Source organism: Sceloporus occidentalis, unplaced genomic scaffold (genome assembly GCF_023333645.1).
Source record: "Sceloporus occidentalis isolate IW3139 unplaced genomic scaffold, rSceOcc1.0.p SCAF_13, whole genome shotgun sequence".
Taxonomy (NCBI): domain Eukaryota; kingdom Metazoa; phylum Chordata; class Lepidosauria; order Squamata; family Phrynosomatidae; genus Sceloporus; species Sceloporus occidentalis.
The window spans coordinates 20,042,704-20,065,344 of NW_028316993.1; the positions used below are offsets into that span (position 1 = coordinate 20,042,704).

At 42.8% G+C, this 22,641-nt stretch overlaps 1 protein-coding gene across 2 annotated transcripts in view; it reads left to right on the top strand.

Moving 5' to 3' along the window:
* Window positions 1-22,641, top strand: part of LOC149305155 (sestrin-2-like) — a 54,351-nt gene that overhangs the window by 25,042 nt on the left and 6,668 nt on the right. Inside the window, exons 2-7 of one of the 2 annotated variants that reach the window (XM_089478456.1) lie at window positions 12,126-12,191; window positions 17,385-17,582; window positions 18,926-19,108; window positions 19,894-20,106; window positions 21,457-21,616; window positions 22,080-22,198. In XM_089478456.1, the coding sequence (XP_089334582.1) occupies window positions 12,126-12,191; window positions 17,385-17,582; window positions 18,926-19,108; window positions 19,894-20,106; window positions 21,457-21,616; window positions 22,080-22,198 (939 nt within the window). The remainder of the gene's footprint in view (window positions 1-12,125; window positions 12,192-17,384; window positions 17,583-18,925; window positions 19,109-19,893; window positions 20,107-21,456; window positions 21,617-22,079; window positions 22,199-22,641) is intronic. The other variant, XM_089478457.1, reaches the window with a different exon arrangement.

Sequence of the window (22,641 nt, forward strand, 5' to 3'; positions counted from 1 at the left end):
TCTGTACAAACAAAGGTACTCTATTTGACATAAAAGAGCTGGCTCAGCTGATTTGATTTGCTTGCCAGACAGAGGCTGAGAAGAAGTCTCCTGGCCTTCCACAGTTTGTGGCACCAGAATAACCTTGTTTTGTAGCATGACTTGTAATTTGCTTAACCTCTTCTGACCTGCTTATCAAGTATGTTTTTGCCAATTCCTGACTAAGCATGAGTGGCTTGCTCTCCTGCAGCGTCACCTTACCTAGTCAGCACACTGCCTCTTGTTTGCTAACCTGGGTACCTGATACTGGCTCTGTCTTTTCTGGATGGAGCCAGGCTATCCATGCTAAAACCCACAGGTTTAGGTTTCTGATTAGCTGGTTGCAGCAAGTCTTATGGGATTGAACCAAATGAAACAATAGCCCTCTCCCTTGGTGAAGAGACAGCTGGAGGAGGATGTTGTGGAGGTTAATTAGTTTTAATAAGTCTTGATTATTACTTAACATGGGTTTTTATAAACCTAACTAACTCCCCAAGGCTGTTTGCCAAACAGTGTCTATATTTGCAGGAGGAAGGAGTACCTCAGTGTCTCAACTGAGCAACCTGCAAACAAGGGTTAACCCTATAGAAAATGGGAGCAGTTTGGAGCAGATACTTTGTAGGACTGCAGCTGTTTACAGCCTTATAGTTCTTGGGCACTTTTGAAAAGCAGAGCCATGTAGAATACCTTACAGAAATTCAAACAGAGTATAACTAAGGCATGACCATAGCTGACATTTGCAGGGTGCAACTGGTGCACTAACTTGAACTGAGCAAATGCACTCCTGGCTAGTGCAGAAACCTAGGCCTCCAGGCTTAGGGATGAATCCTAGAATACAACCAAGCAATAAAGCTGCACCTTCAATGGGAGTGTAACTCCCATTAAATACAACCTGTACCCATATTCCCTGATCTGCCTTTCATCTGAGCACCTTTGTCTTGCCTGGATTATGCTCCAATTTGTTCATCTTCATACAGTGCTCTACTGCTGCCAGAGTTTAGCACAGAGACAAATTTCTTGGGGTTTGATGGAAGGGAGAAATTGAGCTGGGGTGTCCTCAGCCTGTTGGTGACACCTAACTCCAGAACTCTGAACAACCTTTCTCAGCAGTTTCATGTACAGTGGTACCTCGGGATACGAATTACCCAGGTTACGAAATTTTCAGGATACGAAAAAAATTAATTTAAAAAAACTGTTTCGGGTTAAGAAAGTTTTTTCGGGTTACGAAAAAACTTTTGGTGCTTTTCGGCGCGATTTCGCACCAAAAAGCGGCTTTTCCCCATTAGCGCCTATGGGGATTCGGCTTGCGAAAGCCTTTCGGGTTACGAAATTGACAGCGGAACGAATTAATTTCGTAACCCGAGGCACCACTGTATATGCTAAATAGCATGGGGGGCATCACAGAACGCTGTGAGATCCCAGAGGCCAACAGCCAAGGGATCAAACAGGAATCCTGAAACACAACCTTTTGGGTCACTGTAGAACAGTATTCCAAAGTCCCATCCCAGATGGTGGCCCAGAAGGTTGACATCATCAAAAACCACTGGGAAATCCAACAAAATCAAACAGACACAGACTCCCCATGTCAAGTTCCTGCAAGGGACCAATGCAGTTTCTGTCTAATAACCAGGCATGAAGTCATACTGAAGGGGAACTAGACAATCCATCTCATCCAGTGACCCTTGGGGCTGGTTGGATGCCACAAGGTCTAGTACCTTTCCTAAAAATGTAATGTTGAAGACTGTCTGTTCATTATCCAGAATAGTGGGATCCAGGGAAATCTTTCTCAATAGAGGTCTTAAAACAGCCTCTAACTTTTTTTAAGAGCCATTAACACCTCCTTTTACCCACTCAGTTAATCCTCCCCTGGCCTGTTTAAAAAGCCAGGAGAGGCAGGCGTCTAGAACACATCCTCAGGATATACAGTGGTACCTCGGGATACGAATTACCCAGGTTACGAAATTTTCAGGATACGAAAAAAAAATAATTTAAAAAAACTGTTTCGGGTTAAGAAAGTTTTTTCGGGTTACGAAAAAACTTTTGGTGCTTTTCGGCGCGATTTCGCACCAAAAAGCGGCTTTTCCCCATTAGCGCCTATGGGGATTCGGCTTGCGAAAGCCTTTCGGGTTACGAAATTGACAGCGGAACGAATTAATTTCGTAACCCGAGGCACCACTGTACTGTACAAATAGAAAAGTATCCATTATCAGTGGACAAGCAGGGGCCAGAGTTATATGCACCAAACATGTATTAGCTGTAGCCACACATCCAAGCATTTTTATCTGCAAAGTGCTGAGTAAATTCTTCATGGTAAACTGTTGAGTAGGACAGATTCTCTTGTGGGCCAGGATGTAAAAAATCCTTTAGCACTTGGGTCAGCTCTGCCAGACAATTCCTTGCAGATCTAGCGGTGGCAGAGAGAACAAGTTTTAATTGTTTAATATTTGTTTCCCCCTTTGCTGTGGCTCAAACAGGCCGTAGCCCACGTTCCATCAGACTCTCTCTGAAATTTTCACCAATGATGTTGTAATTGCCATCTCATTCATTTCATCGCTGCTAACTTATGTCACTGATATCTGGTGCTGTGAGAGAATAGATTGTGACTGCAAGACTTCTAAGTAATGTTTATTTCTTAGTAGAGAAGTTGAAGATATTTGCTTCAGCTGTCCTGTAAGTGGTTATGTTAATCATACCAGGATTATGTTAATCTTATACCAAGAGTAGGCAAAGGGTTAATTATTTTATTGTATCTTATTTTTGTTCTTTTCCAAAATGCCCCCACCACTTTTGTTCTCCATCTGTTTCTTCTACCTTGCTTGCTTTCTGGAGTCACACTGAAATACGGTGTGTGTATTTCAAGATTTTTTCTCTCTGGTTACATCATACTGAATTGACGGTGACGTGACATATCTGTGGGCAGACACAGGACTTATTAAGTGATAGGGAGCATTAGAACAGGAAGCACAACAGCCACTGAACATGGGAAGTGACTGGAGCTGAGCTGTATGTGTTGAGCGCTGACAGAAGAAAAAGAGAAGATTGCATTTTATCTTAAAAAGGAAAACATCAAGGTAGGTCTGTCTGACTGGATTCTAGGTAGAATTGTAAGAAAGCATGGCTAGGCTGTTTTGTATCAGAGGTGTAAGTTAAAAAGGGAGGGTCATATTTGATTGTAACTGATCTCCATAGGTGTCTGAATGCAGTCATAATTCCCTTACCCTGAGCTAGTCTTCTGACTTGAATTGGAATACTTAGGAGTAAACTGGATTGTTTGGGCAAGTGAAGGTGCCCTCGAACAGACTGGACAAATCATAAATGTTTACCTCTCCTCCCAATTTTCCTTGTTGTCCTTTTCCCTTCCCTTTCAAACTTTGTAATCAAAAAGACTGGTGGTCCTATCACTGGCATGAGCCACCTTCAGTAATGCTGTGACCAGCTAGTAAGTAGGCAAATCGGCCTCATCACTGGCTTTTGAGGGTTGGTGAAGGCCAAGGAAAACTCAAAGCAAGCATGCTAACCCTTTGAGGTAGACAGTGATCTAATACCACATTGTCAGCTTTCCATATCTGAAAAATTAGGTGCATTGGATCATTGGGCCAGGATAGTGAAGCCTGGCTGGATAAGTCATGCCAATTGGGGTGTTCTGGGAGTTGTAGTCTGAAAAAGTAACTTTTCCATGTTCTGATCTGCTTTTTGTGTATGCTCTCACTTGTTCCCCTTTTCTTCTTGGACCAACAGCACATTTTTAAATGGGTCCCCAAAGTGTTGGAATACACATATTCGAGGTTAACTGACTCCACATAATGCTAGTCATGTATGGGAGACAGTAAACATTGGGATGAGGACATAACAGGATCTGTTTCGATATGTCCCTTGCTTGTCTCCATTTCTGCTTCAGCCACATAAATATATCCTGAATAAATATGATGAAAAAGCTTATTATCTAGAATTAACTATCTGGAAAAAAACCAGTATTTCATTAATAATCTGGGATTCTGTCAATGGTATTCATGTTGTGAATGTCTTAAAACAGGTTTAAAAAAGCCCCCACCTAGGGCCCTGTATAACAAGGATGGGTGAGTTTGAGAGATCTACTTTGGTTTTCTACCTAGATCCCTAAGATCCACCAAGTGGAATCTAAACAACCCTGTTGCCTAGAAAGCAAATTCAAAATCCATAGTAGGTAGCTGCATGTATTAGGACTAATAAAAAAAGTCACAAAAGAGAGGGCAATCTTTTGAGTTCCCCAGAATTCTTCATCAAAGTGGAATATTACATAAATAATGGGGATGAGGATAGTGGCTTGGTTTTGAAAGCCATAAAGTTGGAGGGCATAGTCAGTTTGTAGTTAGTAATTATGTTCAACTAGGCAGAAAATCCTCTGCAAGCTTTTGAAATATACATGGTTCTTCATCAGGCAAAGATGTTTTTTTAAATGTATGTAGGGGAAGAGAGAGAGGAAGTGACAATGTTAGAGTCATATAATCTACATGTTGTTTTGAGATGGTGTGGAAGGAAGGTTTGTAGAATGTCAGATGAGATTATCAGACTCCAGCAGCCCTGAGCTCACTTGGAACAACAAAGGCAATAAAAGAAAGAGTAATAAAACTTGCTTCCCTGTTTGAAAAGACAAACAAAACCCCAAAACCTTTGAAATTCAAACCCATGTCTATCCAGTTTGAAGCTCAAATGCTATTTTGTAGGGAGAGTAGTGACGAGTACCTTTGGGAGATTCTATATTGTCAGGGCTAGAAATGAATTTAGATGCTGGATCAGACAGTTGGCTTAGGCTTTCCTGAAGTTCAGGTTAAACCTATGAACAGTAGGACAAGGAAACAGACATTATGGCTGATTTCTCCATTTTTGAAAATATAAAATCCATAGCAGAGTTCAAAAAAGTCACTTTGGGGGCTACAACTTCCAGATATGTTGCCATCAGGATTTTAGGTGAGTGTAGTCCCCAACACTACCTATTCCTAACTCTAATGTACTGTAATGTTACTCAGATCTATCTCCAGTTTTAAATCAAGGAAGCATACAAGAAATAGATTCCCAGGTCCAGTCATGGTGTCACTTGGGTGTTTTCATCCTTGTGTGTTGTCTTCTGTCATTGTTCCATGGTATATGTTTGTATTGTTTAAATGTATTGTACATCACCCAGAGAACTATGGTTTTCAGACTGTCCTAAGTTATATGCAATTCATTAATTCATCTCTGGGTTGGGCTCAAAAAGATTCCTATCTGAAACCCTGGAGAGCCAAAATCTGTCAGGGCCAGCAAAAATTGGATGGTTTGATAAGGCAAATCCTTGTATTGGTTGACAGATAAGCAAATCCTTGCACTGGTTGACAGACTGTTTAAAGTAGAGATGATCAAGCCCTCGACATGCAGGGAATTGACATGACATACTGTAATGTCATAAAAAGATAACAGTATCTGAAGTATAATAACCATCTGTGGTGGTTTTATTATCAGACTTTTAAAACAGCCTCTCTAGGAGCTCAAGGCATTACACAACAACACTGGCTGGAAATCTAATTACGTTCCTTGCTGTGATTGGCTTGATTTAATATCTGGTGACAAAGGAATATACTGTATTTTAACTAGATATGCAGTTTAACTAGCTGTTTGGCAGGCTAAGTTGCCTCGAGCTCCCTGGCCCTGCAAAGCCGGACTTTTGCATTTCTGCCCTCCAGTCCCTGCCCCTTTCAAACATGCTTCTTGCTTTTTTTCAACATGCATATATTCTCTCTCTCTGGAGAAAACTCTGTGGAGTCAGCAGTTTTGAAGACCTGTATTTTCCAGCTGAACTGGATTTGCTGATTATGTGTGTATGTGTGTGTGCATGCAAACACATGGCGCCGAGTAGAGATGAAAAAGTGGCAAAGGTTACTCTTCCAGAAAGTCTTGTCTTGCATGCATCTCTGGAAGTGAACTTTTGGGCTTATGTCAGTTAGAAAAATAAAAGGAGGAAAAGATCAAAGAAGGGTTTTAGGTATTGTGGAATAAAGTTCTCTTTCGCCAACTGCCAGAGAGCTGGCCTCTGAATTTTGTCTTCTCGTTGTTACCTTTTTTCTGCAAATGGTGTGCATGGGCTTTTCTTTCTACATTATCTTCACAGTTCTTTTAGGTAGCCCAAGCTGAGAGAGTGTGACTGGCCCAAGGGCACACATTGAGTTTTGTGGCTCAGTGGGAATTTGAACTTAGGGCAGAAAAATGAAATGAACAGATATAGTAGGGGTGACACCTGGCTGAATGAGACTACATGGGAAAGGGATCTAGGAGTCCAAGTAAACCACAAGTTGAACATGAGTCAACAGTGCGATGCGGCAGCTAACAAGGCCAATGCGATTTTAGGCTGCATCAATAGAAGTATAGTGTCTAGATCAAGGGAAGTAATAGTGCCACTCTATTCTGCTCTGGTCAGGTCCCACCTGGAGTATTGTGTCCAGTTCTGGGCACCACAATTCAAAAAGGATGTTGAGAAACTGGAGCGTGTTCAAAGCAGGGCGACTAAAATTGTGAAGGGTCCAGAAACCATGCCCTATGAGGAACGACTTAGGGAGCTGGGGAAGTTTAGCCTGGAGAAGAGAAGGTTAAGGGGTGATATGATAGCCCTGTTTAAGTACAATAAGGGATGTCATATTGAGGTGGGAGCTAACTTGTTTTCTGCTGCTTCAGTGACTAAGCCCTGGAGCATTGGATGCAAGCTCCAGGAAAAGAGATTCCACCTCAACATTAGGAGGAACTTCCTAACAGTAAGGGCTGTTCGACAGTGGAACAAACTCCCTCGGAGTGTAGTGGAGTCTCCTTCCTTAGAGGTCTTTAAACAGAGGCTGGATGGCCATCTGTCGGGTATGCTTTGATTTGGATTTCCTGCATGGCAGGGGGTTGGACTGGATGACCCTTGCTGTCTCTTCCAACTCTATGATTCTATGAACCCAGGTCTCCCAAATCTAGTCCACAATACCTTACTGGCTCTCAGGTTCATCTGATGTTATAAGCAAGAAGGTCTCAAGGGGTATTACTAGAATAAAGAGGCCCAATCCAACCCTGCTATACTAGAGAACATCTCTTTGTCCCTTGCAGAATAGCTTAAAGTGGCTGGACCTTGGCTGGGAAAAATTTAGAACAGTTTCTCACATTAGGAGATCCAGGTTGGCTACCTTTGAGTGCATGTTCAATAGGGAAAATTAAACAGTCCTAGCGCTTTACCTATAGTGTACCTGTAGGATATATAATATTGAACACGATTATCGCTAGAGAATATGGATGGATGCAAAGATAATGTTCTTTGTGACGTTTGATGTAGTTTAGTGATTTACTGCAAGGGAAAGAGAGCACAGTTTTTCTAAATGCTTCCAGGCAGAGTGCTCCCAGTCCTAGAAAAGTATTCCCTTTATGGGATAAACTTTAAATGGAACTGCAGTTGACCATTCCAACTTTCAATGGTTTCACACTTTTTGGATGTACATCTTGCTATCTAATCTTTTTTGGTCTGCATCTCCAAAAATCTTATCTTTCAGATGCAACTGCCAGAATAGCCAACACAGTAGTGCTGTTGGCTGAGGGGTTCTGGGAGCTGTAATCAAGGAAAGCAACTTTCCTATATTTCCCTGTTGATGTGAGTCAAGCAGGCAGTATTGTCCCCATCCCTTCCCTGCAATAATTTCCACGTATCCCTTCCTTTTCAAAATATTAGAAGACAAATAGAAGGCTTGCATAGCACTATGGTTAATCAGACAGGTGTTAATCAAGAGGTTGTCAGTTCCTATCTCGTCAGATTCCGATTAGTTTGGCTGGTCTTAATAGGTTTGCTGTTGCCAACTTTAGTGCCCCTTTTGTAAAATGAGAACGAATGCTGATTTAGATCAGGATCTAATGATTTAATCCTGTTTAAGTGGGGGGGAGGTTCCCTGCTCTCTGGAGTAGGTATTTCAGGCTGTTGGGGAAAAGGGAATTGTTGCTTCCCATCCAGCAAGGAACATCATTCAATCATGATCTTATTCTGCAATTTATTATCAAGACTGTTAAAATAATATCAATGAAAAATCCTAAGATAGTGTTTGTTCGTGTATGAGAGAGAGAAAGAGAGAGAGAGAGAGAGAGAGAGAGGTGTTATATATATTCTTAAGTGTGAGTGCTAAGATGCTGAATAGGCAGACCTAAAATTAAAAATTGTGTTTAGTTATCTGTTACAGGCACTGATCATATACTGTATATATACTTCTGAGGAGACATATCCATAGTTTTTCCCCCCTGTCATTTGTATTTCTCATAAGTTGGCATTTCTGATAAGTTTGCTGTTAAAATCCCATACTCCCCCTTCCTCCAAGGCGTAGCAGAATGTTTTCTGATTTTAACCAAGTAGCATGTCACAATTTTCCCTGAAAGAACAGAGCTCATCTAAAAGGGCCAAGCAAGTTGTGATTCTAGTTTGGGGCAGACAGTTACTTTTCTTTTAAAATAACAACTTTTAGCAAGTTTTCAATTTATTGACTGAACTTACCTAAATTATATCGAGTATGATATAAGTCATAGAAAGTTTAACCATGAATATAACCATATGCATGGTTAAGCTTTCTATGTTGAAACCCTGTATTGCATTCTGAACCAAGACATGCTAAGATTGTCTTTAGTGGAGAATGGGAAGCATTCTGCTCACACTTAAAAGTCATGATTTTCTATGCCTTCCAAGATACCTGATTCCAGATTCCATTTCCCTTCCATGGCTGTAAGGTGGTGTATTCCCATGGGGCAAGAAGCTATGTTGACAATCGTAGGGCTACTGGATATCTCAAGTCAGACAGACATTTGCTGAGGAGTACAGCGTGCCCGCGTTATACACGGGTGTGCAATACACGGCTTTGATCACATGCGCTCAAGCTGCGGGGAGCGCGCAGGGTGGTGTGTCCCATTCAGATGAATGGGGCGCGCGCCCATGGCACGTGCGCACACTGTCGCGCCACCGCACGCATGAGCCCCATTTAAACAGATGGGGCTCAAGCATAAGCAGAATTCACCATATGTGGGGGGGGGGGTCCGGAATGGATCCCCGTGTAAGTAAAGGGTCCACAGTATAATACAGTATACTAGGGGACACAATTGTGGAGCAGCTCTTGGAGACAATGGCATGGCAGTTTTGCTGATTCCTTTTAGTACACAAAAAAGGGAATGGTATACCCCTCCATAGTGGTGATTACTTCTAACATGCTATGATGATGAGAGAAATCAAAATGAAGCAAGAGATCATCCTGGAAGATGAGACTCCCATGTTGGAAGGCACTCAGTTAGCTACTGGGGTACAGCAAAAGGAAACTATAAATAGCATTGTGGCTAACAATACAACTGGACTCATGGCAAAGGGACTTGCAGCTTCTGACATGCACAGAGGTGAAAGGAGGGTCCACAGCTACAATGTAGGTAATAAGAAAATGGAACACAAGAGGAATGAATCAGGGAAAGCTAGAAATCATAAAATGGAGATTGAAGCATTACAATGCTTAGTATGAGTGAGCTAAAGTAGACAAGAATTAGGTGTTTTGAGTCAGGGAATTATATGGTGTTTCACTGTGGAAGTGAAAGTCTAAGAAGAAATGGGGTGGAGCTAATAGTGAGGCAAGATGTAGCAAAAGTAGTCACAGGATATAATGCAAAGTCTTAACCTGATAAAAGCAACAAGTCTTTATAGAATAAACTGTCAATATAACTGAAGTATTCCCACTGTAGAGATAGAAAAGGAATAAATTGAAAGATTCTATGCTAGTATTCTAGAGGTATTGTTCATACAACAGGACATATTGATAATCATAGGCGATTGGAAGAAAACCAGGATACAGAGCAGAATCAAACATTGTAGGAGAATGTAGCATAGTATCAAGAAATAAACCAAGAGGACAAGGTAAGCATTTTATTCATTGCAGGGATATTCTTCAGGCAACCAGGCAGACAGTTGTATGCCTGGAAGTTCCCTGATGACCAATACAAAAATCAAATAGACTACATAATTGGAAGCAGAAGAGGGAGTAGTTCTCACTGCATAACAGGAACAGATTATGACATAGACCATGATCTGCCGATTTCAAAGCCTAAAGGGAAGAAGACTACTAAATCAGTTATAGTGCCAAAGTACAGTCTGAGCAACACCTCTGTAGAATTTTAAAACCCATGTAGATTTGCAATACTAAGCTTAATTGACAACGAACCAAAAGAACTCTGGATTGAAGTCAGGGACATTGTCAGGGAAAGATGCAAAAACACACTATTGGTAGCCAAAGGAAAAGCATCACTGGATGACAGAAAAATTCTACAAGTATTGTAGGCTCTTGGTGTCCATGAGAGATTGGTTCCAGGATTGACCATGGATACAAGAAAATGTGAATGCTCAAGTTAAATTTTGATTGCAGACTGAGAAGCAATTCCAGAACAATGTATGCTTCATAAATGATAGAAAAGCCTTTGGATTGTGTACATTGTGATGGACAAAGTGTAGCCCATGGGCTGCATGTAGCTCACAAGAGATGTTTCCTAACTGTCTCTGTGTTTCCTAGGTGGAATACATTGTTGGGGAGAGTCCCCATCTGTCTCTATACACTCTGTACATATACAGTATACTTGTTAATACACATTCTGCATAGTAGCAGCTTGGTGTAATATTTGTTGCTGCTCTCTTTGACAAACTAAAAGGGTACTTTACCATGTGTTGTAGGAGCAGTACATATCTGTGTTTGCTTCAGGTTTGCCTCTGCCACACTGAACGAGAATGCAAGGAAGAGTAGAGCCCTGGGATATACACCTAAACCTGAGTTTTACAGAGGTCTCATGATCCTGTTTAAGGGTGCTGTAGACTCTCCTCCCACAAGATGAGAGGAAGGAATTGAGAGAAACTGGTTTCAATAGCTGGTTTCCATATATTTATTTTCAAACTCAGAGGGCTACTTTTGGATTGCAAGTCCCAGAGTTCCAGCCAGCTTGATCAACTTCCATGCTGGCTGGGAAATTCTGGGGCCTAAAATCCAACAAAGTAATTTTCCCAAAGTCTAGCTTGTCCAATAAAATACTCTGAATCCACTTGCACAATGCAGCAGAGGTAGGGAATGTGTGCCCCCCGCAAGCTATTGCCATGCTACAGAGGCTGCCACCCCTTGCCATTGGCTCTGTAGCTGGGGCTACTGGGGTTACAGTCTCAGAACACCTGAAAAGCTACACAATCCCCACCCTGGAACTGTTGAAACAGTGGCTGTTCAGCTGCGATAGTGGTCAGCTAAGGACTACTTATTAGGATGTGCCTTTTTCCAACTCTGCTTGCTCTTCACTTAGTTGCAGAATTCAGGATGTATATTTCCCTAGATTCAGCTATCTGGATAGTCTTTGCAGCCTAGGGCTCTTTATTTTGGCACCACTGGTCTGATGAATAAGAAACAGAAATTGGGTTAAAGAACTCCCAGGGGGGCAGTGGAGAGATTAAACGCAATGAATTCTTGCTGATGTAAGCCTACACCTTGCTGTAGGGAGACATTTCTCCTTGCAACTGACTTGGTTGTTTCATCAGGCAGCAAAGAGCCTGTGGCATCCACACAGACGTAGCAGGGGCTAACCAACCCTTCCTTTAGAGCCACATTGGGGCTGGGTAGGATTTCCCCTTCACTCTTCTCTCCATGTTCCTGGCTGCAAGGATCAGAGGAGCAAACTTTGCCATGGTAAATCTCAGACCCGTGTCATGTTACCACTCCTTGGGTCATGTCAGGTTGACCAGTTCTAGCTGAGTATGCCTGGTGAAATCTCTTCAGAGCAATTGCAGCAGTTGACTCAGTAGGAGGTGGGTAGAAGAGAAAGAGCTGGTGTTGAATAGACATCTGATCTCTCTCACCTACACACCCACACACCCCTATGTTTCATTCTCTTACCTCTCCCTCCCCATAACTGCTTCCACATTTGTTGCTGTGCCTGTGCCTTTTTCGTAGCAACTGTTTGCTATGATGCATATATAGCCTTTGAGTGCTATTCTCCTGGCAGTGTAGCAGAGACAGGGAAGAGTCCTCTTTGAAGTCCTGACTGGTTGTATGCAAGATGGGAGTGTCTAATGTCCATGCTCTTCTCTTTCCCAGGACAGAAGAATAAAAATTCCCCGACAGCTGGAAAGAGGCCCGAGTTCTTTCATCCCAGCAGAAGAGGTAAGATGTATGGCTTGAAACTTTGCTGACTTCTCTCTCACACCAGGATGCTTCTCTTCGAAATGGCCAAAACTTGTAGTTCTGGACGTGTAACTGTTTGAGATCTGTGTCATTTGCACTTTGAGGATCCAGTTTAGAGGGAAAGTGTTCTCTCACCAGGGAAGTATGAAATGAGGCTGGGAATGCACCTCCTCACTTCAAGAGCATTCACTTTATTTCTTAGAAAAAGTGCCAAGAGCTTTAGAATTAACTAACAAATAAGACCTGTAACTAGGGATGCCATAACCCGGCGGCTCCCATGACAATCACACTTTGGGGGGAACCTGGCCGGCCCCGGCCCAGTTCCCCCTAAATCCTGGGTTTGGGCCCGGCCTCCGGGCCGCCGCTAATGCGGCTGGTGCTGGCCGGCCACCCACCTGTTTCTCCTCCTCTGCTGCGCCGCCCTCCTCCTCCTCCAGTCCTCCTCCTCCTTCTTCTGCGCAGCTGCTGCGCCACCCGCGGCACTTGCCCGGGCAGCAGCGCCGCTCGCCCCTTTTGTGCACCCGTGCGCGGGGGGCTTAAAAAGGAGCCCGCGTCCCCGAAGCTGTCTGGCCAATGGCAGAAGAGTGGGGGCTGGCCTGTTTCCAGCCCCAGTCTGCCATTGGCCAGTGAGCTTTGGAGGAGGAGGAGGAGGACCGAGGAGGATAGGCCTCTGGGCCAGGGGGAGGGAAAAGCGCCATTTCCTGGTGCAAAATTCAACCAATGATGATGAGGAGGAGGAGGAAGAGGAGAAGGAAGAGGAGGAGGAAGAAGTAAGAGGAAAAAGGGGAGGATGAGGAAGAGGAGGAGGAAGTAAGAGGAAGAAGAGGAAGATAAGGAAGAGGAGGAGGAAGTAAGAGGAAGAAGGGGAGGAGGATGAGGAAGAGGAGGGGAAGAGGAGGAGGAGGTGGGTGCCCATTTCCAAAGGTTTATTTCCCCCAAAGTGTCTTTTTTGTGTATTTTTGGTGCTTTTAATGCTAACAGGTCTGCCTTGTTTTAAAAATGATAGTGATGATGACGGAATGGAGGGGGGTGGTTTGGCCAGAAAGCGAAGTACATTTCTGCCATCTGTCTAGGAATAATGCCAAAATGTCCTCCATTTTGATCATGCCTAAGATACATGCATTTATATTAACATTTTTTTTTAAAAAATCATCATTTTTTTTCATGTGTCCTCCATTTCAAAAAAAAAATGTGTCCTACATTTGAAAATGTTGCCCTACATTTGTCCCGGTTTGGAGGTCCTGACTTATGGCAACCCTACCTGTAACAAAATGTTGAGGTGTATGAGGGGTACTCCCCTTCAGGGTTTCTACCAAAGAGCTGTACCATCCTCTGGGATGCGATAAGCACCAGAGAGCTTGAAGAGGACATACCACCCCCCTCCCATAGTTTTTGTTTTTTCCTTTTCTAGCTCTCAACATTCTTTGGTTTCTGGACAGGCTAAATCTTTACTGGTGGGACTTCGTAGACTTTGTTTTTGTACTTGTGCAGACATACATATTCCTGAATGTATTCTCTCTTGTTTCTCAGTAGACCTGTTTGGGCTCTGTCTCTGTTGGCACCACTACTTGGGCGGTATAGTAATTTTGAAATGAGAATGCTGAAGATACCAAAAGAGTGGAATTTCTTATTGGGAGGGGTGGAAAGTCAGCATTCCTGTGCCTCTCCCTCACTTCTACTTTGTCTTGAGAAGTGGGCACCAGCATGCACATCATGAATACCTAGGCACACAATGGGCAGAGGACAGGGAGACCTCCTGTGGTTCTTTTACTGATGTGGATTAATAAATACAAATTTGGGTAATCTTTTTCTGCGTCTCCCCTACTGTAAATTGGAAGTAAATGCTGTACAAAATGGGGTATTGTAGAAAACTGGGGTAGTAGCTCCACAACCATCTTGTAATATTGATGGGCTTTGGCTTAGGGCATGGAAAAGAGATTGAGAGGTAATTTTTGTGGCATTTTCAGGCTATGAGGCCATGTTCTAGAAGAGTTTATTCCTGACATTTCGCCAGCAGCTGTGGTTGGCATCTTCAGATTGTCAGGAATAAACTCTTCTAGAACATGGCATCATAGCCTGAAAACTCCACAAAAAACTACCTCTCAATCTGTTTTCCATGCCCTAAGCCAAAGTCTGTCAATACTACAAGATTGTTGTGCAGCTATTACCCCAGTTTTCTACAATACCCCATTTCATACAGCATTTACTTCCAATTTACAGTAGGGGAGATGCAGAAACAGATTACCCAAATTTGTATTTACTATATATACTATATTTTTAAGAACTAAGACAAACCTTTGAAGCTTTGAGTCTGCTGATACTTCCTTCTCTTGAGTGAATGGTTTCATTTTGACTGTATAAGGATCTGCAGCTGAAGACCAAGTTCTCTATGGGCATATAGAAATGATTGACACTTTAAAATGTAAATTTCTCCTGCCAAAATCCTGTGTTTTCCTCATATCTATGAGTCTTCAAGAGTTTTTTTCTGCTCTTTAAATGCTTCATATATGTGTTTAAAGTACATGCGTCCCACATGCGTTTAAAGTGCTGCTTCTGAGGTGGTTTATAGGATACACACCTACACCATTTCATGGTTGCAAATTGAATTCCCCTCCTCCAGTCCCGTACTACCACCACCTTGAATAATCTTTTCCTGTTATGTAGTTATTTCCTTGCCTAAAGCAAAGGAGGTGTTATTTGTTCCCTGCTTGCACACCCCCTAACAGTGTTGTAACAGAAGACTACACCTGGTTGGCACTGGAAGAGACTGGAAGGCAATTGAGATGTTAACTCCCCACCCCATTCCTGTTTTGAGAGAGGCAGCCAGTCACTAAAGTTAGAATCATTCAAGCCATTGTATTCCCCATCACCATGTACTGATATGAGAGTTGGACAGTGAAGAAGGCAGACAAGAAGAAAATCAATTTCCGAGGTCGCTAAAATTAGTACCCAGACTGTTGGGGGCAAATTAGCTTACTTGCTAATTAGCTTACTTGCTGTTCACCGCTATGATCTTTTGAATAGCGGTATATAAATAAAACATTATTATTATTATTATTATTATTATTATTATCAATTTATTTGAGATGTGGTGCTGGAGAAGAGTGCTGAGGAGGCCATGGATGGCCAAGAAGATAAACAAATGGGTTCTAGAACAGATCAAGCCAGAACTCTCCCTGGAAGCCAAGATGATCAAACTGGGGCTGTCATACTTTGGCCGCATCGTAAGAAGGCATGACTCACTAGAAAAGACAACAATGCTAGGGAAGGTGGAAGGCAGTAGAGCACAGGCTGGATGTTTAGATTCATTCAGGGAAGTTACGGGTTTGAATCTGCAAGACCTGAACAAAGCAGTGGAGATGTCTTGCAGATGTCTCATCCATGGGGTCGCCGTGAGTTAGAGACAACTACAGCATTAACAACAGCAGCCACCCACTTCTATAGTTGGACATCTCTTGGAGGGGTGTGGAGGGAGGGGTTTGCTTGCTTCTTCTAGCCACATAGTCCTTGTTGCTTCCTCATTTTTTTTCTTGTTTGCTTGGGTGATGGGAGGTGACACATGTTGTTGCATTGCCCTGTGGTGTCATCATCTCCTTATTTATCAAGCACCCTCCTGGTATGCACAAACAACCTAGATCAGGAAGTCAGCCTCAGCTACTTCTCCAGGCGTTTCATCCACCCATTGGGTTTGTGTTGACTGCCTTCCAAGTTCCTTGGCAGGGTGGCCAATCAAACTGCAGAAGCAGCTCCTCCACCATTGCTGCTTGCATTCTGGCTTGTTCTCCTAGGCTGGCAGGTAGCGGCCTCCTTCCCTTTTTTGCATGCCTTCCCCCCTCGCTCTTACTGGCCCATCCTCCTTTTCAGAATGGCCTCTGTGCTGAGCCACTTGCATTCAGGGGGTTGCGACAACCCAAGCCTTGGCTGTTCCTGGACAGTTCAGTGATGTTGGCTGCATGGACAGTTTCTGCTTCCAAAGATGTCACAGGGGAGTATTTGACTCCAAGAGCAGAGAACTGTGTTTTTAAAATTCCACTGATGAGCTGGGGAGGAAAGGGCAGGGAGGTGTGTGTTGGGTTGGCCTGGAATGAATATGGACTGATAAACTGAACAAACAGCCAGATCACATCAGACAGCTGAGCACTTTTGTTGCTTTGAAAGATCTCTACCATCTTTTATTTTTTATAATGTTAATGGTTGTACAAATGTCCTCCAGTAGAAAGAGGATAGGCAGAAAGTAATTCTTGGTCTGCTGGTAGATTTGGTTGAATTGCAGTGATTCAAAAGGATATCTGACACACCAGTTTCTTAAGAATAGCAGGTACAGGAACTACATCCATGAAATGCTTGGGGTAACCAGGAGGGTAGTGTTGTATGTGGCAGGAATGCAAGCTGTGTCCAGTTTTTAATACTCGCTGCTCACTCTTTTAAGTCATTTTTTTTTAATTTTAACCATGTCTTTTGTGCACTTGGTTCTTCTTGGTGGATCTTAAGGTTCACGTTTTTTTAAAAAATTCCAAAACCACACACAAAGTAAATCCTGCAAACCGAAGTCTCCCTTTCCTCACAAGGTGGAAGTACAGTTTTAGGATCTCCTCTTCAATTATTGCTGTTGACTAAAGACTCTGGAAATTTGCAGTGTTTGGCTGAAACATCTTCATTTCCACCCCCACAGGTCATTGAATTATTATTTTCAAGATTCCTTCACAAAAAGCCTTTGTAATTAAAATACATTTATAGCAGGTTCACCTGTAAACAGGCACCTGTATAGGTTTCAGTTTTATTAATTGGGTTAAAACTCTTTATACCATTAGGATTGCAAGAGCTTTCTGAAGACCAGCCTTCTCACAACTAGGCACATCTCAGATATGGTAGTCATGCTGATTGGGGATAATGGGACAACAACTTTCTTTATCAAATACATCAGGATTACTGAAGAGATTACATGTCCCCCATCTGCATTTTAGACCAAAAGGGAGGAAATACAAATAATGTTCCTCTGAGGTCGTTCAGCAAGCAAATCTTTCTCTCTGTGTCCCATTTTCTCAGCCCTCAACCTCATTTTTACTGATAGGACTGATTCTGCAAAATGTATGTGGAGTGCTTTGACTGTTCAAGAAGTACTATATTCACACAAGGTTATTCCTTCTCACGCCACCTTTTGTCTTATTGTAGATCCTACAAGAAGGAGCTGAAAGTGCCCAACGGCACCACTTCATCAAGGCCTTTGTTTCAACAGTCAGGGTGGATAACATTACCATGGTGATGGGGCTGCATCCTGAGTACCTGACAAGCTTTTGGAAGACACAGTATCTCCTGCTGCGGATGGATGGGCCCCTGCCATATCACAAGCGCCATTACATCGCGATCATGGTGAGTGGGCAGGGAGAAAGGAGAGATAACCTGGCAGTTGAAGAATATGAAGAATCCTTATTTTGCTTAAATATGTATGTATAAATCATGCAGAGCTCCATATGTTGTTAGGCAGCAATTCCCAACAACCCCTAGGCAGCAGAGCAAAATACTGGGAGTTGTAGCAGATGAGGAATGCAGAGAGTTGCGTCCAACAACATGTGGAAAACTGCACAGTTACAATCCTTGGTTTAAACAATAAAATGGATATTAGATTCCTCTCCTTTCAGGTCATGGTGTTGTGCCAGGATGCCTTTATCTTTCATTCAAATTGCAGGATTTATTTATGGTATAGTGACTATTTCACATCACCCCTCTTTGTGATAATATGAAATGCAAAGGCTGTTTGTGGTTTCATCCTATATCAAAACCTGTTTGTTTCATCCTCTCTCGTTTTCCCACCTGCTTAGCTTGATATGGGGTCTTTGGTCAGGTGTATGCATTGTGTTCCCTTCCCCTTAGAATCTTGTCTTGAGTCCCAGTCCTGGGAAAATAGTGAGATACAAATAAATGTCTGCTTCACAGTCTGAATACAGAGGAGAAGGAGCCAGGTGAACTGATGAGCAGAAGCCACTGGATGTTTACAGAATCATTAGAGACCATCTATATAGTCGTCCAGCTGTTGTTGGAGTTTCAGCTCCCAGCATTCCTCCCCTTTGGCTGTGTTCATTAGAGCTGCGAGGAGTTGTAATTCAGCAACATATGCCGGCCTGAGGAGTTTTTGCTCTCTGCCTATAAATGGTAGGTGAGCTTCACACTGTATGGAGACAGTTTGCAGAAGTGTTGTTTGTACTTTCAACACATAGAATCAGCATTTATTGTTTTCTGTCGTTTGCCTGTTCCCAGCAAACCCAGCATTGAGGTGAATTTTCAGAGTCTGCAGTCTCATCCTCCCTTAAATACTACATGCAGGCTGTATAATTTTAAGATGAGGTCTTTCTTCCTACTACTCTCCTTTGTCCCTTACCTGCTTTTTGTAACATCTTTGCTTGACAAAGGGACTGAGTGGTCTTGAAAGCCTGTGCAATGTATGTGGGGGTTTGTTTTGGTTGTCACAAAATTATTGTTACAATACACAACTTGGAATTTGTTTTACAGCCAACATGGCTGCCCTGGCATTTGGTGTCCTAGATATCTTCCATTTTCAGAAATTAAGTCCTCTCTAGCACTGCTCAAACAGGAAGAGGGAAGGTTGTCACACTGTCTGGGCCCTGTCAAACTGCCATATTTGTTTTGTACGAGGATCTCAAGCAGACTGTGTTCATGGGTTTTCTCACTGTCCCTTTCCTTTTCTGTGCTTTCAGGCTGCTGCTAGACATCAATGTTCTTATTTGGTTGGCTTCCACATGGGGGAATTCCTACAGATGGGTGGGGATTCAGAGTGGCTTCGTGGCTTACAATATGCCCCACAGAAACTGAGGAATCTGAATGAAATCAACAAGATTCTGGCCCATCGGCCTTGGCTGGTTACCAAGGAACACATGGAGGTGAGAACAAGGATCAGCCCAAAGGGGATTGCATCTGTGCAGCCTGAAACTGCTGATATTCACACTTCTGTTCTGCAGTTTTAGAAAAACAACTGAATAGTCTGAGAGAATGCCCATGTTTATACATCGTCTCAAATACTTGAGAGCAGCCTTCCCTGACCTAGCACCCTCTGAATATTTTGTTCGGTTTCCAGCACTGCTGAGCCCTGGGAGTTATATATCCTGGCAAGGACTGCTAGAAGTCAGGTGCATGCATTGTGTTAAGGATGATCATCTGAAGACCACAAGTTAGGGAAGAATGAATACCACAAGAAATTGCTATGTATACCACCATAAATACCATAAGAATTGACTAATTGTCCATCTGACCCAATCATCTGACTTGTAGTAGTTGGTCTCCAGAATACACTGGGCTATCCTATCACCTGCTACCTGATATTTTTATGTTACCTTCACTGTTGATTCTGCCATAAAGCTGAACAAAGTGGTTGCTCAGGTTGCACATACTCGAGGGCAGCAACAAAGTATTGGAGGGAAAAGAGTTGGGTACCAGACAGTCCAGTATTGAGAAAGATTCCACAGCCAATCTAGTCAGCTATTCTTCATCAAATGGGAGGTGTCTTGTTCTTTGTTTCAGGCAGAAAACATCTTGGGCTACCTTTGGTTATCTTATATTTAGGCTATGCCTGATCTCTATTAGTGCCATCCATTTCCTGCTTGGAGATGGGCAGCTTTCTTCGATACATATCACTAAGAGAGAAACTCTTTGGGGTTTTTCTTCACAGGCACTCCTGAAAACTGGAGAGAACAGTTGGTCATTGGCAGAACTCATCCAAGCTCTGGTGCTCCTCACACATTACCACTCGTTGGCCTCCTTTGTATTTGGCTGCGGCATCAATCTGGAGACTGACCAGGAAGGAGCCCACGTCTTCCAGCCACCTTCTCCCCACAGCTGTGACAGCAGTCCATCCTCAGATGAGGGGATGAACACTTCAAGTGTAAGCTGAAGAATTGAAAAGAGGCCTTTATATTTATTTTTTGTTATGAATGCATTTCTAGTTTTTTAAACCAGAGACTGGAAAAATTACATTTTGGGGCTATAACTCCTAGCACACCACACTTAGCATAGTCATTTGCCCCAGTTGGTGCAGGGATCAGGGAGTTGTAACTGGAAAAAATAGCATTTTTAAGCTTTGCTTAGAGTGCAGGAAAAACTAAAAGGAGGCATTTGGGGATAGGAGACCGAAGACGCACAACTCGCTGAACATGAAAACATCCCTGCTTTAAATTTTCCTGAAGAAGGCCTGGTTGTTTCTGGAACACCCTGGATTGCAATAAACATCCCGGATTGCTATGAAATATTGGTGCCCATTAATTTGAAGAAGGGAAGGGGAACATTTGGCTCTCCAGACATTTTGGCCTACAACTCCCATCTACCCTTCCCAGTAGTAGCTATAAGACAGAACATTTGAAAAGGGCTCTTCCCCAGGTGTAGGAATTATGGAGTTCTTTGCAAACTGTAACTGAATAATTTTGCAGGGTTTGTTTGCCTTGGTTTACTTTGCAGAGGAAAATACTTTCTAATTTAGCTTTAAAATACCTAAATAAAAATAAAAAAAATCTGTTGGGCAGGATAGCCACCCATTGTCTTTGAGATACATTTGGCCTACAGGTCACAGTAATCTTAGCCAGATAGCCTATTATGAGAGATTATGGGAGATACAATTCAGAAACCTCTAGTGGTTACAATTGCGCATCCATTATATTGAAGTTTCCAAATACTGGTGGGGGGAAGGCAACAGAAGAATGTGTCTTTGTGCTGATCCCTATATCTGCTGGCAGGATCAATGCAGTTCTGGCCCACAAAGCATGGCTGTAGAGCAGTAGTGCCTGCTTAGTTATTGGCCCTCAGCAGGCAAAACTGTAGATCAGGGCTAGGGATGCTAAATTCCATTTAAGTTTTTGATGGGCAATGCCAAAGGCGACAAAATAGATTCCAAAATACTAGTACATTTATGTTAAAGTGCCAGTAATTAATGATGAGAGAATCATTTTAACCTTTTAGAATGGGGGAGGGGAGACATACAAATGTTGGAAGACCACCAATCTAGTGCTATGGAGAAGAGTGCATGGTCACCATGGAAATCTCAAGGTCCAGAATTGTATCCCAGGAGGGCTGGATTTGGTCCTAGAGTATTAGGTTCCCCACTACTGTTCCAAGACTTAATGCATGTGTGGAACAGGTATACAAAAGCTCCAAATATGCCTTGGGTTGAAGAGTGTGTGAAACTGCATTGTGCATTTGTCTTCTGCCATCTTTTCTGACCCTGACCTTTTTTGCTTCCCAGTTTTCCCAGGGCACAGATGCTATAGAGGAAGTAGAAGTCCTGATGGAAAGAATGAAGTTTTTGCAGGAATGCCAGCTAGAAGAAGAAGAAGTTACCCCAGAGGAAATGGAAACATGCTTTGAGATGGAAAAGAGAGAGAGCCTACTCGTTACTCCCTCTGGTAGGATAAGAGAATGAGTAACTGGTTGGGATTTAGGGCAGGGGAGGTGGAGGGTTTAGGACTCAGTTAGGCTTGGGAAGGACAGAGAAAAATAGAGAATCATGCTGCTATCAACTGAGCTGGATGATGTAGAGGGATTTCCCAGCCAGCCTCACTGTATAGCACAGTCTGTTCCAACCTGGTGCGTTGGACTATAGTTCTCATAATCCAAGAACTGGCCAGTCCTACATTTCTAAAGTGCCCCAGCTTGGGGAAGGCTGATCTAGCATCAGGTGTTTAATCAGGTATGGGTATGGCTGCATTATGAAAATATGTTCAGTGGGTTTTCCATAGGCTGGAGTTTGGTTTTTATATTCTCCAGTTTTAAGAAAAGTACTTCATGGGGAAGAACTGTGGAGGTGATGAGGGGGAAGTGTGGTTCTCACTGACAACATGAACGCATTAAAAATGTCTCTTTTTCCAGGAGATACTGTTGAACACTCCCTGCCTCCCAACGTCTTGTGCTTTGTGGAGGATCCTGAGTTTGGATACAAAGATTTTACTAGAAGAGGAGAACATACACCTCCAACGTTCCGAGCTCAGGTATCTCATCTGTGTGAATTCAAGATCTGTATTTTATGTGCATGTCCATAATATCCCAATACCCCCTCCCAGTTCTCTCAAACACAGCATCAATGAGAACAGGGTGGGGAAAGTGCAAACCACAGGGTGCATGCAGCCTCCAAAGCCTATTTTTGTGGCCAGTTGAGAACCAGTTAATGTCACTTCCAGTGCACCACCAACATACTGGTGCAGCCTGCAGGAGTGTTGCAGGGAGAAAAACAATGCAATTATGGCCTCATGCAATTAATTCCCCATTGCTTCACTAGTGTAAATCCTATAGATTTATAATCTTTTCACAGTTTGCTTACATTGCATATTTGTTTGCTTTGCAAACCTTTCAGCTTTGTGCCCATCTTTTAATCTGAATTTGAAAGGTAAGATGGCAGTCACCAGGGTTTTTTTTTTTAATAAGATGTGATGTG